At 46.5% G+C, this 16515-nt stretch overlaps 3 protein-coding genes and 1 non-coding gene across 4 annotated transcripts; 1 reads left to right on the plus strand and 3 right to left on the minus strand.

Annotated features, from left to right (window-relative positions):
* Nucleotides 1-54: 54 nt before the first annotated feature.
* On the minus strand, nt 55-907 carry LOC118512747. The gene has a single exon (XM_036057633.1). It carries the CDS (start codon nt 750-752, stop codon nt 579-581), a length of 174 nt encoding a protein of 57 aa, XP_035913526.1. The 5' UTR covers nt 753-907; the 3' UTR covers nt 55-578.
* LOC118512743 lies at nt 55-12475 on the minus strand. Its single transcript, XM_036057630.1, has 4 exons — nt 12320-12475; nt 10592-10842; nt 10412-10512; nt 55-907 (listed from the first exon to the last, which is right to left on the minus strand). The coding sequence occupies exons 2-4, from the start codon at nt 10779-10781 to the stop codon at nt 758-760; spliced, it is 441 nt and encodes a 146-aa protein (XP_035913523.1). The 5' UTR covers nt 10782-10842; nt 12320-12475; the 3' UTR covers nt 55-757.
* On the minus strand, nt 11484-11555 carry Trnap-ugg. The gene has a single exon. It is a non-coding gene; the product is annotated as a tRNA-Pro (tRNA).
* A 2076-nt stretch (nt 12476-14551) lies between the features above and the next one.
* LOC118508798 (leucine-rich repeat-containing protein let-4-like) lies at nt 14552-16257 on the plus strand. The gene is made up of 2 exons (XM_036048516.1): nt 14552-14586; nt 15054-16257. The coding sequence occupies exons 1-2, from the start codon at nt 14552-14554 to the stop codon at nt 16255-16257; spliced, it is 1239 nt and encodes a 412-aa protein (XP_035904409.1).
* Nucleotides 16258-16515: the final 258 nt, after the last annotated feature.

Raw genomic sequence — 16515 nt, forward strand, 5'->3', positions numbered from 1 at the left:
AAATTTACAAAAAAACACATAAAAATTTACATATTTTATGAGAAATTGTAAAAATAGAGGTTGACGAGGTTGTACCTTTATTGTTGTTCTACTGCATCTTATTGCTTCTTACAGTGTTTTGCTAAATCGAACATTTTCATTAAAAGAAAGTGGCTTCTCTTGTGCGCTTTACCGTTGCAATGGAATATTTCTAGCAAAAAATGCTTTTCCTATCGGATAAAAATTGTTCTTACAACGCAGCATTGTTTCGGTAAATGCTTCGGTAAAACAAAAATCGCTTTCCCCGTGGACGGAATGTGGTACATCAAGAGATTCAAGTCTTAGAAAAGGCACGATGCTACTACCCTATGTTAGTAAAAAAAATGTCTCTAATCTCTAAATACAGAGCAGCGGGAGAAAATGTCAAAAGCATTTCCCGACTTATAGAAAAAAATATTAAAATTTTTTCGAGTGGAATGTTATGAAGTTGGTAGGAGAGAGATATAAAATAATGATGCAGAGTGCCTCACACTCTCTTACTCGGAACTGCATTTTGGTGTCATTGATGGCGACGCCTTCTCCCCCTTCCTGGATGCGTGTCAGGCGTAGCTAACCTTCTGATCGTACGCCTGATCACGCATGTCCTGATCGTCCGGTAGGGCGTGATGGCGCAGCTGACACAGCTGCGCACCATATCGCAAGATCAGCATGATGATCAGCACGATAAACATGGCCAACATGGCCACCGCCGGGTAAACGATCAACCAAGCCATTTCGCCTAGATGTCACTTTCACGCTTCTGCAACTCCACGTACTCTTCCCGGTGATGGTAGCCCTGGGGGGATGCTCCACGCACGGCGGCCGGTGGATACTGATACTGGGGACGGTGGTGCGATACGGTGTACTCGACTGGACGCTCAACGTCGGGCTGGAAGTAGAAGAGAGAGTAACGTTTTGAGTTGCAGCACGAGAAAGGGATAATGGACGAGTTCCATTCCGAATCAATTATTAAGCAACAGAATCTGCGACCGAAAAAGCAATCTTTCTTGCCTTTCTTATGCATTTCTCCGATCGAAATTGTATCCTTGATGGCCGGAGAATGGCACTTGGATCAGTTTCTTTCTGCATCCGCTAGTCTGCAATCCGTATCGAGCTCGCAATCCATTAAAGCGTCCCCGTAAACGATACAGGGCGCGTTCAATTATGCATCTTTATGCAATTTCAATTTAGCTAGTTTTCTGTGAAGAAGGGTTTTTTGTGTGTGTGTGCGTGTCCTCGTTGCCCCAAGTGTATCCCATTCTTGCACTGGAGAACCAAATGGCGAACAACCTTCTGGCCATCATCGACGTCGATGGGATTAATTTTAATTTCGGTCAATGTGTTACCCACCAATTGGTCCTCTATGGGTGCATTGGTTGCATTGGTTGCATCGTTTGGTGATGCGGCAAATTGGCCGATTATTGGCCAGGACTCATGCACGATTGTGCATGCGTACGCGAATGCGTTCGTTCATGCGATTTGCAATTGGCTTGCTGGGGTTGGGGCCAATGTGCCAAAACACGACTGTCGTCCGACGAAAATGGTGTACAGTGATGCGCGCAAGAAGTGGGACGAAGGATGAATTCGCTCTATCAGAAGTATTTAGATTTTTTCACGATAGATGGCGCGCTACAAATTTAAATATCAACTGTCAAACTACCGCACGGAAATAAAATTATTATTTTGACAGCTTAGTAGCATCTCGACTAATATTTTGATACAGTTGTAGGAAACAGATTGAAAGAACTATTTGAGCAAATATTCCATTTCACTTTTAAGATAAAAAAGTTTTTATCTCCTTTAAAAATGCTTTGACTCGAGTCCCACCAAAAGGCGGGAGATATTGGTCTTTTATTTTAGCGGAAAACAGCATGGTATTTGACTGTTGGATAACCTTTTCATTGCACGACCTCCTTAATCAAATCCCTTACAATGAATGCACGACTACTCGTATACGACAGAGCAGTGACTCTAGCCATGTGGTGGGACTCGCTAAGAATTATTTACTCTGAGCCAAGGCTTCATTGTTAAAAAAAGGATAATCTTGGAAGTGAATACTCGAAAATTAAATGGAAGCGCTCGTCGAAAAGAGCGTCAATCCGAATTATTTTCGATCGCCCGGTAACTTTACCTGCTCATAGTAAACCATTCCTAGCAGGTCCCACCAAAAGTAAAGTTGTTTATGTCCTAGCATGTAATTGAGATTCTAGGACATGCATTCGCAATCCTTCCAAAAAAAAATACAGGAATGATGTTTAAGCAGTCTCTTTCAAGCATTAGAAGGTTTAGGCTCAAAAATGGGGAACATTTCCTAGAAATTTAAATAACTCACGCATATATTCAAGTTTTGTTCCACCCTCTAGCTAAATCGCCAAAACTGCCAAAGGAAGTCGCATGTAAATAAACAATCAAAGAAGGAAAATGACTTTCTCGAGGTTGTAGAATCAAAAAGGATCGTTCAAAACTAACCCAAAGAGACACCTTACGGGAGACGATGGATCCTGAGAAAGAATCCAAAGCAAATCCATTCTTGGACAGGACAGTTGGGACAGCAAGCAAGTCAGACCATGCAGCGAAAATAGACTCCGATTCGAACCATGAAAAGATTTGTATGAATTAGGACTAGGCACTAAGAGTTTGGAGAACTAGTTGACTAGTGCAACAAGCTATCTGCCACATTGGCAAGGCTTATACAACCGATAAATTCTACATCGTTGACCGAGCATGCCCCCCGGGATAAGGCAAAACTTTGTCCAATCACACGCGTGACGCACTGTTGTCCCCCCCCCCCAAACCAGAATCCAAAGAGGTGAAAACGTGTTACCATAATTGAATATCGTCTGCAAAAACGAATGCATACCATCGTCCCGCAGATATAACTCCTCCAAGCATCGGCCAGACTTTAACCTCCAGCAAAAAACACATACTGGAAACATCAGGCCACTCGAAAGCCAATCAATCTTTTGCCTGCTAACCACAATCATCGGTGTGTGAGCACAGGTCGGTGTGTGTGTGTGCGATGCCGGAACACTATCACGCATCTACTTTATGGCCGATGCGGACGGTGCCATAATCTCGGGCAGGAATTTATCCGTTCCAACAACGCCACGAGATGCGGAATCGATCTAACTGAAAATGGAACCGATTCGCTTTAATTTCGATGGGTTTTTTCGCACCTCCGGATTCGGGCGCCCTGGGCCACGGCGTGGTTTTCCTGCACCGCCAATATTGATGGGCGAGTGGAGATAGTGCCGATGACACTGGCTAGGCTAGCTAGCAAACGACCATAATTGGACCAATGGAGAGTTGTCCAACTTCGCCAATCGGGAAAAAAAACCCCGCCATCGCTATCCATTTCGTGGCGGTGGCCTTAACCGGCCGACAGGCATTAGCTTCACTCGCGTGGTGCAGCTCGGAAAACCTCCGGGCGCAGAAGATGAGAATTTTAATTAAATAATGTTTCCCCATCAATTATTGGCCGTGGCCGAGTTGGCGGATGGAAGTTGCACACGGAGAGAGCAGTGCAGGGCACACGCGCAATCAATTCAATTTTCGCGGTACGATGGGCGAATTAAGCTGGATACAAGTTTCATCCCTATCTCTCGCTCGGTCTCTGGTAATCTGCATGCAATCAGTATCGCAGTGGTAGCGGCACTATGGCCAGGGAAAAAGAACTATTAATACAATATATTGCTTGGTAAATGTTGTGTGCGAGGGAGCCCCATGGACAGCATCATACAAAGGTCGATAAAGCGATCCCTAATTGTAGGATTGGAAGCTTGCCCGAGACCACCATCCCTCCGATACCACTGATGATGGTAGTATAATTCCGATTCAATCCTCTGGTGGCCAATTTACATCCATCGCTATCGACCAAATTACCATTTTTGCTCCCAATGAGTCCCCCGGGAGGTTTTGGCTAGGTCCGGCCGACTGTTACTGGGCGAGGGAGCTTTGTCGATTTCTTTTTTCGACCAGACTTCGATAGCGATGGTTCACCATCTCGATTTGGTACTGTTCCTCACCCGGTGCGGCATGGTCGGGTCGCCGAGCGCGGATGCAGCGTTGGACACACTGGCGTACCTCACCAACCATCCCGATCCCTTGGAACTCCCAGCAGCCGGACAGGAGCTTTGCATTTCCCCAACGCACGATCACTACTGGAACGATGTGCTCGAGCGGTATCTGCTCCAGTTTCCTCTGCTGCCGCGAGTTCTCACCCGCACGAAGCTGGGTGAAGTCCCACTGCACCAGTGTTCGCTGTACCTGATCTTCGAACCAACCGCACAAGCCCGGCAAGTGTTTCTCCGCATCCAGTTCCTGGCGACCAATAGCAACTGGAACCAGGCGGCCCAGTTCGCTGTAATGGTGAACGCGAAAACATCTTCCGCTGCACTGTACAATCAGTTCGAAAACTTTAACCTACTGGGCATCCAGAGCGGGTTGCTGCTGATGAGTGCACCGGAACACAATCGAACCTTTACGCTGACGGGTAACGGACAGGCCACCCTGGACTATGTGATGACGGTGAAAGATTTACCGAACTTGTTGAGCAACCGCAGCAGCTCCCTGGCGGGACGACGCGTGGAAATAGCGAGCAAAGTTGAGTATCCCTTTCTGCTGCAGAATCAACACCGACTAAGTGGGATTTACTACACCTTCTTCGAGGAGTTTGCCCGCAAGTACCGGTGCCGCGTAGCGTTCCTGCAGTACGGCGTGCAGATAGTGCTCACCATCCACAACCGGGAGTTTCTCACGAAACCGTACGCGATCGGTAGCTTCACGGGGAATTGTTTGGTCGTGCCGGAAAAACCCAAGCAAGGGTTGCTCCACTATCTGCTTTCTCCCTTCTCGGCTCCCCTTTGGTACCTTTGTGGGTGCTTTATGGCCGTCACCTTTCTGCTCAACTGGCACTGGGCAAACCACTTTCCGAACAATATACTGCTGACGGTACTGTTCGGTGATCAGGACGCGTCGTACAGTCGTTCGGAACGGCGGCTCATCTTTCTCGCTGTGGCGGTCATGTTTTTCCTGAGTGAGGCTTACTCCGCCAAACTCCTATCGACGTTTATCGAATCGCTGAATCAACCGAGGATTCGCACGATGCAAGCACTGGCCGAGTCTGACATTCCGATAGGGGTGCTTCACTTCTCCGACATTGAGGGGTACGAACAGATCCATCACAATGTGCGCGTTGTGGATGAACCGGAGTATTATGAAAATCTACGGCACGGACGGCATGCGTTCATGGTGCAGTGTGGCAATGCGGAACTGTTCGTCCATATGCAGGTACGCTACGGGCATGGTGAGTATCGGGTGGCGTACTACATCTTGAACGAGTTTTTCGGCTGGCGTATGAATGGGTTTTCTGTGTCAAGGTTTAGTCCGGTGTCGGTGCAGTTGCGACAGTTCATTGGGATCGTTGGACAGGCGGGGCTGTGGGAGTATTGGTGGGATCAAACGGTGCGAACGCTGCGGAACACCGTCAACCGTGGGTTGATACAGCGCGAGACGTTAAATTTGAACGATCTGATATCGCTACAGTATGTGCTGTTGGTGGGGTACGGGAGTGCGGCGATCGTGTTTGGAGGGGAAATGCTGATCAAAGGGTGCCGTTGGTATGGAAGGATGCGTGACAGAAAGAGGGAAAAAGGGCCGAGAGTGAGAAAATGGTAGATGTAGCTGTCTAGTTCTGATGCACATTTGGGCTTACGTTGACTTCAGATAGTTGGAGGTCTCGCTTAGAAACGATGAGCAAAAATAAAAGCTTCAAGTCTTGAGGATTGCTGCATTTCGTGGGGGATGTTTTTTATATCTGTGTATCTATAGACTTCATGAAGGCCAGGAGACCAATCGAGGTGACGGCCATGAATCTGAGAGGATCGTATGCTGGAGCCAGTCGAATCAATAATTGTGGTAGATACCTCGGTCCAGAAATTTTCTTCACGAATTCGAATATCTATTCTACTCAGCGCAAAGATGCTCGTATTCGTAAAGAACCTGATCACTGGTCAGCAGATTAGATCAGGCTTGAGCCTCCAACTTTCATTCCACTTACGACCTCCAGGAGGGCGCTTCTGCTTCTACTACTGTTTGAAGCCGCGTTCTGATATTGCTCTTAGATCCTTAATATTTGTAATATCCCTCTCTGAATCACTTGATGCTAGAGTTTAATGCTCTACATCGGCTGGTCCTTATACAGCATCTAATAACCTCGAGGATATTCCACCAAATGCACGCGATCATTTTGCTGACAAGAATTAGGGTTTCAGTACTGAAGCTGTTTGAAAAAGATATCCATAACCCTTTTTTCTCATGATATCGAAGTTGCCATCTAAAGATGACTTTTTAAAATATTCCCCACAATTTTGCTTGATTTTGGTCTACTAATTTGTCTACTTATTTGGACTATTTATGGATTTTCTTTTGGAAAAAGGCTTGACTTAGTCAATGGTCGAATCCGGAGCTCGAGTGTCTTCTGAAGTCTTTTAAGACAGAGAAACCCTAACAGAGTTTGGTGTGAGCTCCTGCTTGGAACTTCAACCTAGAGTTGCCTAGTAATACGGAAACACTAGTATTGAACAACCAACGAATAGTTGCTAGTGTAGTCATAGCATTCTTTTGCTGACAAGAACTCTATTCCCTAGAGAGGGATGCCAGCGATTAACTGCTATTGATTTGTTAATCAAAACACAATTAAAAGCTAATTTTTATATCTCCCGCGAGTCCCGAGACCAGCAGCGGACTGATGTTCAAATTTATGCATTTTAAAAGTCAGTTCTTCTGCATCCAAGCAGCAAGAATGTTCTTCGTACTGTATCTATCGGCAGCATTAGCCATTCCGAGCATGAGCACCATTTACTCAGAGCCACGCGAGTTAAGCACGACGCTCCACTACATTACAACCCAATCGGAACGTATCGAGATTCCTGCGGCCGGACAGGAGCTCTGCATATCGACCCCATCAACCGATCATCACTGGAACGATGTGCTCCAAACCTATCTGTACCAGTTCCCGCTCTACCCACGTGTACTGATGCCAATCGATCCGCAAAGCACCAAGCTTCACAGATGCTCCATCTATCTTCTGTTCGAACCGAGTGGTGCGCCCCGCGAGATATTCCTTCGCGTAAACTCTTTTTCCAAGCACACCAACTGGAATCCGGCTGCCAGCCTTATCCTTATGACCAACCCGATCGAAAGTGTGGATATGTTCCGGGTTATCTTCAAAACATTCGACACGATGGGGGTACGCAACGTGGCGCACATCGTGACGGACGTGCATCGGAACGCTTCGAACATTATGGTCAGCAACTACAAAGGTTCGATCGAAACGGTACACCCCGGGACGTGGTTGTACGGATGGTTCGTACAGGATAGGAACAAAAACATCGACCAACTGCCGATAGTGATCGAGAAGAAGATAGTGTTCCCATTCCTGATGTACACACCCAGTAGCATCAGCGGTGTGTTTTACCATTTCTTTGAAGCCTTCGCCAAACACATCAACGCACGCATGGCATTCGATACGGAAGGGAACCACGTACTACTGTCGATTAGACGGACCGACGCGCTAAGTGTTCCGCTCGCTATCGGAGGCTTCACCGGAAACTGTATAGTGGTGCCGGAAAAACCCAAGCAAGGCTTAATCCATTTTCTGCTCTATCCCTTCAGGGTCTCTTTGTGGTGCCTCTGTGGCTGTTTCGTTGGAGCTACGCTAGCTCTAAACTATCAATGGACCCAGCGTTTCCCGAACAACATACTGCTAACGATTCTGTTCGGCGAGCAGACGGACACATACAGCCGAACGGAACGACGGTTAATATTTATCGCGATCGTCATAATGTTTTTCCTCAGTGAGGCTTACTCCGCCAAGCTTATGTCGATATTCATCAGATCGTTGAACGAGCCACACCTCAAAACGATCCAAGAGTTTATCGCGTCCGGGATGATCCTGCAGGTGGTGGATTACAGAGAGGTTCAGCTTTACGAAGAGTTGCAGCACAACTTGCTTATCAGTGAGAAGAGCCGCTACGTAAGGAATGTGCATGAAGGTCGACACGCCATAATTCTGGACTGTGGTAACGCGAATCATCTGGTGCATGAGATAGTGAACAGTCACGGTGAGATATTCCCCCTGCGGTACTACATCCTGCCAGAGTTTGTCGGATGGCGACTGAATGGGTTTAGCGTTTCGAAGTACTGCCCGGTTGGGTTGAGGCTTGGGGAGTTCGTTGGCCTTATCGCACAGGCCGGCCTTTGGAATTACTGGAACGAGCTGTACATCAAGAAGCTGGATACGGTGCTGTACCGTTCGAGTAGCTACCGGGAAACGCTGCATATGGTTGATTTACTGTCGCTGAGCTATTTGCTGCTGGTTGGGTATGGAGTATCGTTTTGTGTTTTTATCTTAGAATCGGCTGGCCATTGCATGCTTTCGTACAGAGCAAAGTGTAGAAATAAGAGATAAATTGCTTTGTAAAGAAATTAGTCGAATTAGGTTCCTCGATCGCAGAGATCCTCATCATCAATCGACATGTTTGCACTGAAGAAACTTTAAATACAAAATTACGCTGATAGCTCTGTCCACACTTAACTGTGATTGAATTTAAACGCCTAAGAATTACAATGGAATTGATGAGGACTGAAGATATATCCTAACCAATTTTTGCGTCTCTGTTGCATATCAGTGTCCAAGGTAAGTGTACCATGACCACGCCTATATCCTTACTTTTACTAACGGTCGTATCTCTGTCGAGTGCTACCTTCTCTCAAGATGCAGCTATCGAAAGGCTCGTGCACATTACGACGGGCGTAAAGAATATAGAATCCCCGGCCGCTGGACACGAGCTCTGTATCTTCACAAACACAACCACCGACCCTTACTGGGTCCCGATCGTCCAACATTATCTTCAACGGTTTTCTGCCTATCCACGAGTGTTTCTGAACGCTCTCCAACCGGAGATCCAACTCAACCGCTGCTCAATGTACATCCTGACCGTTCCAAACATCGAAGGTCGGGAACTCTACCAATTGCTAATGAAGATATCGTTGAACACGAACTGGAACCAAGCCGCCCACTTCAGTGTAGCCATCAACGAACGCTCCCCAGCTCTCGGTAACCTGCTGAACGTGTTCCGTGCCTTCCCACCGCTAGGCATACGAAATGCTTGCGTACTACGACACGGACAGCGCCAACTTGAGACGTTTGTGAGTGACTTTAAGGATCGTGTGTACGATACGGAGCGGAGCGTCAGGCATCGCGCATTGCTTACCCAAGATCGCAACCACAATCTAGACCGTCGAGCGGTGAAGCTGCGGAAAAGATTTGCCTTCCCGTACCTCATCCTCGGTAACGGCAGTGTGAGCGGTGTTTACAATTGGTTTTTCTTCGTGTTTGCTGACTACGTCAACGCTCAGGTGCTGTACACCAGGCAGCCGAATGCAACCCTGTACGAAGTTGCGCTAAAGATCTACACGGCCGACCATCGCCTGAAGCCCATTTCCTTCGGTAGTGTCAGTGGCGATTGTTTGCTATTGCCGGAAGTTTCGCGGAAAGGATTGTTTCACTTTCTGCTACAACCATTCTCCCCGGCAACGTGGAGCCTGTGCGGTATCCTGCTGGTACTGGCCCTGGTACTGAGCTGGAAGTGTCCAGAGCACTTTCCCAACTCACTTCTCCTAACTGTGCTGTTTGGGGATCAAGAAACGAACCTGCGCTACACAACCACCGAACGCCGTCTACTGATCGTCGGTAATGTGATGCTGTTCTTCTTGACCGAAGCGTACTGGGCGAAACTTCACTCACTGTTCATAGACTCACTGAACGAGCCCCATCTGCGGACGGTGGAGCAATTTCTTCAGACGAACATCCCACTGGAGGTGGTACATACGGATGCGATCGCGTACTATCAGAAGCTACGCTCGCACCGTCCGCTTCGAGTGGCTGATCCTGAGCAACACATCCACAACATACAGAATGGACGCTGTGCTTTTTTGCTGTCGTGCAACAATGCACTGCTATTGCTGCACAAGCTAATGCACGCCAACAGGCAAGTCTTTCGGGCCCGGTACTATATACTGGAGCAGCACGTTAGCAAACATTTGGAAGGATTTTCTGTGTTCAAGTACAGCCCGATCGCGGATCAGTTACTGCACTACACGGGAATCGTACAGCAGGCCGGATTGATCAACCACTGGAGCTCTTTATACGTCGGTCAGCTGGATGGCTTTGTGAAGCGGACGTTCGTGTTCCACGAAACGCTCGGTTGGGCAGATTTAGCTTCGCTATGGTATGTGCTTATCATAGGCTACTTGTTCGGTACGTTGGCGTTTGTGGTGGAATTGACCGTGGGCAAGTTTGCCACTAATGTAGGTAGATTGGGCAACTTACGTTAACTGGCTGGAAGTGGCTGGCGTCCTTCAGCTCCGTCAGATCGAGTGGTGGTTGCTTGTGCGGTGTTGCTGACCAAAATGACACTAACCACCGATTTCCTACAAAAATTAGGAAAGAATACCACATTAAAGAGAAAACACGACACATTCAAGGTCTTCTGCTAGATGTTTTCTTCACCTGTGTGCCTATCCTGCCAGTACTGCTTGTGCTTGGAGCAGCAACCGCACACGACGTTCAGCACGATGATGAACACACCGATCACGGTGCAGATGGCGATTGTGACGTAGAACGGGTTAAAGTTCCCGTAGATGTGTCCTTTGAAGTAGGGATTGTCTAGGTACGCTGTACGCTCCTCGATGGTGGACATGATACCACTACACCATACCGGCAAGGGCAGTACGTCCGGGTTGGGGGGATGTCGTTGGTGTCTGGCGGAGAAAACAACAAAAGGCAAATAAATTCAGAGGAAGGTTTTAAACACAGAATACAAAACACTTCATTCTATGGAAGGGATAAATGTCCTGACGTTGTTATAATAGGACCCTTTAGAGAAGATCTGATTGCGATGGAAATGCTTAAAGCTTCGATTCACCTTCGTAAATATTTCCAATGATGTATGAAAATTAAATGATGAATTTATGAAGTTTAAAAATCTCATGGACGAATCTCAACAGGGGCTCCAAGCTTTCAAGGGACCGCAAGAGGTATCGTCCTGTAAATTAGTTGCTAGATCCTTGGAGCCTTAATCATTTAGAGGGGCTCGAACTCTAAAAGGGGCCTCATATAATATCTCCCATGGTCTCTGACTTTGGCCCAGTTACCAGATTCGACGTGTTAGGAGCCTCTAGCTATCCTCCTGCTGAGGTCCTCAAAAGGACGTGATCTGTCACTGAGATAGCTCGTACAAAATATTATACTTAGCTTTATAAAACTTTCCTTGCACATTAAGTATTTATTTATAACGTTTTCCCTCAATATATTCGTTACAAATTCAATATTTTAAAAAGAATAAAGAAGATAAAGATTGATAACAGTTTGGGATCAAACATCAAATCAAAAAAGCATTCACGGGCTCAACCGGGATTTGAACCCGGGACCTCTCGCACCCAAAGCGAGAATCATACCCCTAGACCATTGAGCCACCTGTTGAGCTCACCCACCACTACACATCAAATATCCACCGTGCAGTACGATACACACAACATGCTCAACCGTCATTCCACCTGGATATAAACAAGCTTCATTTTAATGTGAGCGAATGAACGTGTGTGCGTGTGGTGGTGGTGGTGAACCAACCAATCAGCTACACCAACACCGGTCACCATTTTTCTGCACCCCTCTTTCGCACCCCTAACCCCTCAGGGTTACATGGAAAGGAATGCGTCTGGCTAAAGTTCTTGTCCACCTGCGATGCGTCACGTTATGGTTATTTGATGAGCTTCGTTGGGAAATAGATGGGCGCAAATGGGCGCGATCGTAAAGACCGATCGGCATCAACCCTTCACGAGCGCTGCATCCTGGGGGATGCGGAGCCATCGTTTGACACAAGAAATGAAGCACATGGGCGTGTGTGATCATGCTGCTGCCCCTGCTTTTGAAGTCCAGTCTTTTTCCACACCTTTTTCCACTCGTGAGAATGTGCTAGAAGTGTTGACCTACACGCACGCCACACTGAGAAACACGCTTTTCTTTAAATTAAACACCATTTTTCTTTTAACAGTTTGCTGAAACAGAGGGTCTTCAGATTGAAAGAGTTCCCCCACAGGGCGTGGTAGAGGATCGCCAAACACACGCACGGGCGGTGATTAAGCCACACAAGATCAACGTCACTGTTTTCCCTCACAAAATAACGCACAAACCACAGCGTGGCAAAACAATAAACCTTTCTTCTGTTATATTACTCACTTTTTAACACAAAAAAACCCACACGGGAAACTGGCAAACACTTGTGCCGTCACTTGAGCAAAGAAACGGAACCACTCGCGACCACAGCTATCGTTGTTGTGCGTGCTATGTTGCGCTTCCACGCCGCCCGAATCGATCGCACCAACACAACCCAACACACCCGTTAATTGATGCGTTACGTTTGTGGTGTTTGTGTCGGCTCGCGTAAAGGGCATTTGTTTGTTGCTACGATACACACATTGCGCGTGCATGCTTTCGCCCTTCGAGACACACCTTTTTCTTTTTGGTTGCTTTTCAAAGTAACGGATATTTTCCCTTTTTTCCGGAGCACAGAAAAGGGACGAGCGAATCCCGAACAGCGCTAGACAGGTGCACAGTGATTAGAATGTCGTTAAACGGGGCACTGATGATTTACGGGGTAGAATTGTAATCGGAAATATAGAAAACAGGGGATAATTAGTCTGCCGAAAACGTCGTGATCGTTTGGTACTGTTTTGAATTAGTTAACGAGGTGGTTTGTAAGTTGCAAACAGTTTTATGTATTTTAATATGACATTTTTAAAATTTTATACTCGGCAACGGTCACTTTGAATCTTTCGTTAGGGGAGAAAAAAGCGAAGCGCATGATAAAACCGGTTTCAGTGTTTGTGGAGTTTATCCAGGGTTGATCTTTGGCCCAAACAGCATTCGGTTGGAGATTCTTAAAAATCGCAACACTATGAATCGTTTCGGTTGCAGTTAATGCTGATATAATTTGGACTGGTGTAAGACTCCTCCGATAAAAAAATTCTCCACATTTTTTGCACTAGACCCCTTGAACTAGGTCTGTTAGACTAGGTCTTTTGGAATAGTCCTGAGACTAGGCCCTTTAGTCTAAGCATATTTTACTTGAGCCCTTGCAGCAGATCCTTTAAACTAGGCTCCTATAGACTAGGAGACCTAGTCCCTAGTCCGATGGACTAGGTTCCTTGGACTCCTTTTAATAGGCCCCTTCGTCTGGGCATCCTGTGCTAGGGCCCTAGGAACAGACTCCTTGAACTAGGTCCCAAGGAGTAGGGAGTATTATTGCCCCTTGGAATAGTCCTGAGACTAGGCCCTTCGAGCTGGTGTACTTGGTGACTGCCTTCGTTCCTTTGGAGACGGCATGGTTGGCCAGCTCACCGGGCAGCAGCAGGCGGACGGCGGTTTGGATTTCGCGAGACGTGATCGTCGAGCGCTTGTTGTAGTGCGCCAGGCGGGACGCTTCGGCAGCGATGCGCTCGAAGATGTCGTTCACGAAACTGTTCATGATGCTTATCGCCTTCGAGGAAATACTGGTGTCCGGGTGGACCTGCTTCAACACCTTGTAGATGTAGATAGCGTAGCTCTCCTTGCGGGTCTTCCTTTTCTTCTTCTTGTCCGACTTGGAGATGTTTTTCTGGGCCTTGCCAGACTTTTTCGCTGCCTTCACGTCTAAGCATTTTTTATTTGAGCCCTTCCAGCAGATCCCTTAAAGTAGGCTCCTATAGACTAGGTCCATTCGAGTAGGCCCTTTGGAACAGGCTCCATGAGCTAGGCCCTTTGAAGCAGGCCCTTCGCTCTCTTCTAGCTCTTCGCCCTCACGACGAAGTTCTTCGACCTCTAGAGGTAGTTCCTTGCACTCATCTAGTACTTTGCCCTTCCAAGGTAGCTCTTTCACCTCCTGATGTTACTCTTTGTACTCTTCGAGCTCTTCATCCTCGCAAGGTAGCTCTTCGACCTCCTGAGGAAGCTCTTCGCACTCTTCAAACTCAAACTCTTCAAACTACAGGGGGGCCTCACCTCTCACATTTTAGCGATCAGCTGCCAAACTAGCTATGTTTAGAATTTCGGACCAATATTACAAACAAACAAAAACAAAAACTAGAGGACATGGATAAATTCTAGTTGAATTGACTAGAAGACAATTTCAAATCTGTTTTTAAATATTTTTATCTTAGCAAACTCATTTCAAATGCATAGTCTTCAGTTAATAGCTAAAATAAGACAAAATTGTTGTGGATTTCCAAAAGTCAGTTTTAAAATTGATTTCAAAAGTTCGCCTACATGAAACCATTATCAATTCTTCACAGTAAAAGTGAACATTCGATTAATCAAAATGAGCGTAGAAAATTTTTATTATCAAATAACAACAACATCAAACCAATAATTAAAGTCTCAGTAGAATTATCTTTGATTAACACGAATAACAAGCTAAATCCAATCACGTCCAACATGCAGCAATACGATTGCCGACTTGTAATTTTGAGGTAGGTTGTTTAAATCTAAAAAGACTTTATGGACCCAGAATTATATGATCATTAGAATTTAACAATCTCTTTGATTTTTTTTAACGCTGTTCAGGTAATTTAATTTGTTGTATGACTGTGACTTTCGAGAGTTATTTTAAGCTCTTGTTCATTTTCGTCTCTTTTCATTCAACCACTGTGTTCTCTTTCACGCAGTTGTTTTTTTTTTAACTTTTAACGCAAATAGAATAAAATTATTACTCAGTAATGCACGTACTCTCCCATTACGCATTGAAACTGTTTACCCTAACTATTATTGCTTTATAAAAAGCCGCAAGCATTCGGACGCTTGTCATGGCTGTTGGATGGTCTCATTCAACCGCAGACATGGGATCCCTCGACAGCTGGTTGATTTGGTGTGTATCTACGCCATCGACGGTAAACTATTCGCCCTTTACTAAGTAGCTCCGTGTTGTTCCCGTTTGCAGTTTTCTGTTAGTTTTAAATGCGGCCAACCAGTACACCACCGTCGGTTTAACATGTGGCAAAAGATTTTGTACGCTTTTCGATCTTGCCTCCGTCGAAGACACGTTCGTGTATCAATACGTTTCGCGACACATCGTGCAAGTAATTCTGGACAATGTGCTGCTGGAGCGTCTCGATGGAAAGGTGCTGCGGCAGTATCCACCGTTCGTGAAGTGTGTCGATGTGCAAAACTCCGCCACGATCACAGTGATGAGTGTACCGGTGAATGTCACCTGCCTGAGAATCGTTGCAACCGGGCTGAGCAAAATCAATTTCGTACAACGCAGCGCTCTGTTACGGTTGATGGTTGAAAAATCGCAGCTCAATGCAATACCGTGCACGATCGAAAACGCGCGTTCGCTAACGTTCCTCGAGATAGTGGAAGCAAACGTTAGACACCTAGATCTGGGCACGTTGTGCGAACACTCGCGCCTAGAGTCGATCGTTCTGAAGCGAAACAAGATACGTTATGTGCGGAACAGTGCCACCCGATCCTGTCCCCTGTACGATGCACTCGTCTTTCTGAAGCTGAAGGAAAATCGGCTAAAATCACTCAATCTGATGTTATTCAGTCGCTTCCGACGTTTAAACTTTTTCGACATCAGCAACAACCGGCTAGCATCGATCAGTACCGGCACGTTAACGCTTGATACGATTGAACGGTTCGACATGAACAACAACAGACTGACGGAGATTAGCTTTTGCACATGGATGCTGCCCCGTTTGCGATCGTTAATGCTATGGTGCAATAGTCTCACCGTCGTACCGGCGTGCGTGCAAAGCTGGACCAATATATCCTTCCTCTCGCTGACATCGAACAAACTGACCTCCTTTGCGATCGAGAGCGTAGCAGGTTTGGACAATCTGCAGCAGCTGTACCTGGCGTGGAACAGGATCGAATTCGTAAAGCTAAATGGTGCCCAGTTCCCGAGCAGCTTGGAACTGCTAGACATCACCGGTAATCTGCTGCATCAGCTCGATCTATCCTTCGTGCCGAGTCGATCGTTGACCGTAAAAGTGGAAATGAATTTTATTACCGGGCTCGATGTTAACAGCACCACCGCCAATGGAAGTGCATCGCACCTGACCAGTAATCCGATCGATTGCTCGTGGACATTGGGGCGGGTGCAGATCACAGGTGTACCGTGTTTGAATGGTAATGACTAACTACTTTTTAACAGGGGTTGATTTGATTGCTTTCTCCGGTCACCGCAAATAGAGTAAAACAAATTGAATAAGACCAATTTATTGGCCATAATTGTGAAATAAATCCTACAGATTGGTGGAATACAACTTTTTTTTATTCGTGAAGGAGAGTTTGGCCGTATTGCTTAAAACTAAGATTTCCCTCGCCGACAAGGCCTTCCCCTAAACGACGAGGCCCATGGCGGACGCATCTTCCGCTCCTGGGTTGATCCACCACTG

The sequence above is a fragment of the Anopheles stephensi genome, chromosome 3 (genome assembly GCF_013141755.1).
Source record: "Anopheles stephensi strain Indian chromosome 3, UCI_ANSTEP_V1.0, whole genome shotgun sequence".
Classification (NCBI taxonomy): Eukaryota; Metazoa; Arthropoda; class Insecta; order Diptera; family Culicidae; genus Anopheles; species Anopheles stephensi.

Coding starts and splice junctions, on each gene's coding strand:
- LOC118512743 (XM_036057630.1), bottom strand. CDS start 10,781: ATGTCCACCATCGAGGAGCGTACAGCGTACCTAGACAATCCCTACTTC. Junction 10,513..10,591: donor CTGGCAGGATAGGCACACAG/GTGAAGAAAACA, acceptor TAATTTTTGTAG/GAAATCGGTGGTTAGTGTCA. Junction 908..10,411: donor GCCACTTCCAGCCAGTTAAC/GTAAGTTGCCCA, acceptor TTCTACTTCCAG/CCCGACGTTGAGCGTCCAGT.
- LOC118508798 (XM_036048516.1), top strand. CDS start 14,552: ATGCAGCAATACGATTGCCGACTTGTAATTTTGAG. Junction 14,587..15,053: donor TGCCGACTTGTAATTTTGAG/GTAGGTTGTTTA, acceptor TCCCGTTTGCAG/TTTTCTGTTAGTTTTAAATG.
- LOC118512747 (XM_036057633.1), bottom strand. CDS start 752: ATGGCTTGGTTGATCGTTTACCCGGCGGTGGCCATGTTGGCCATGTTT.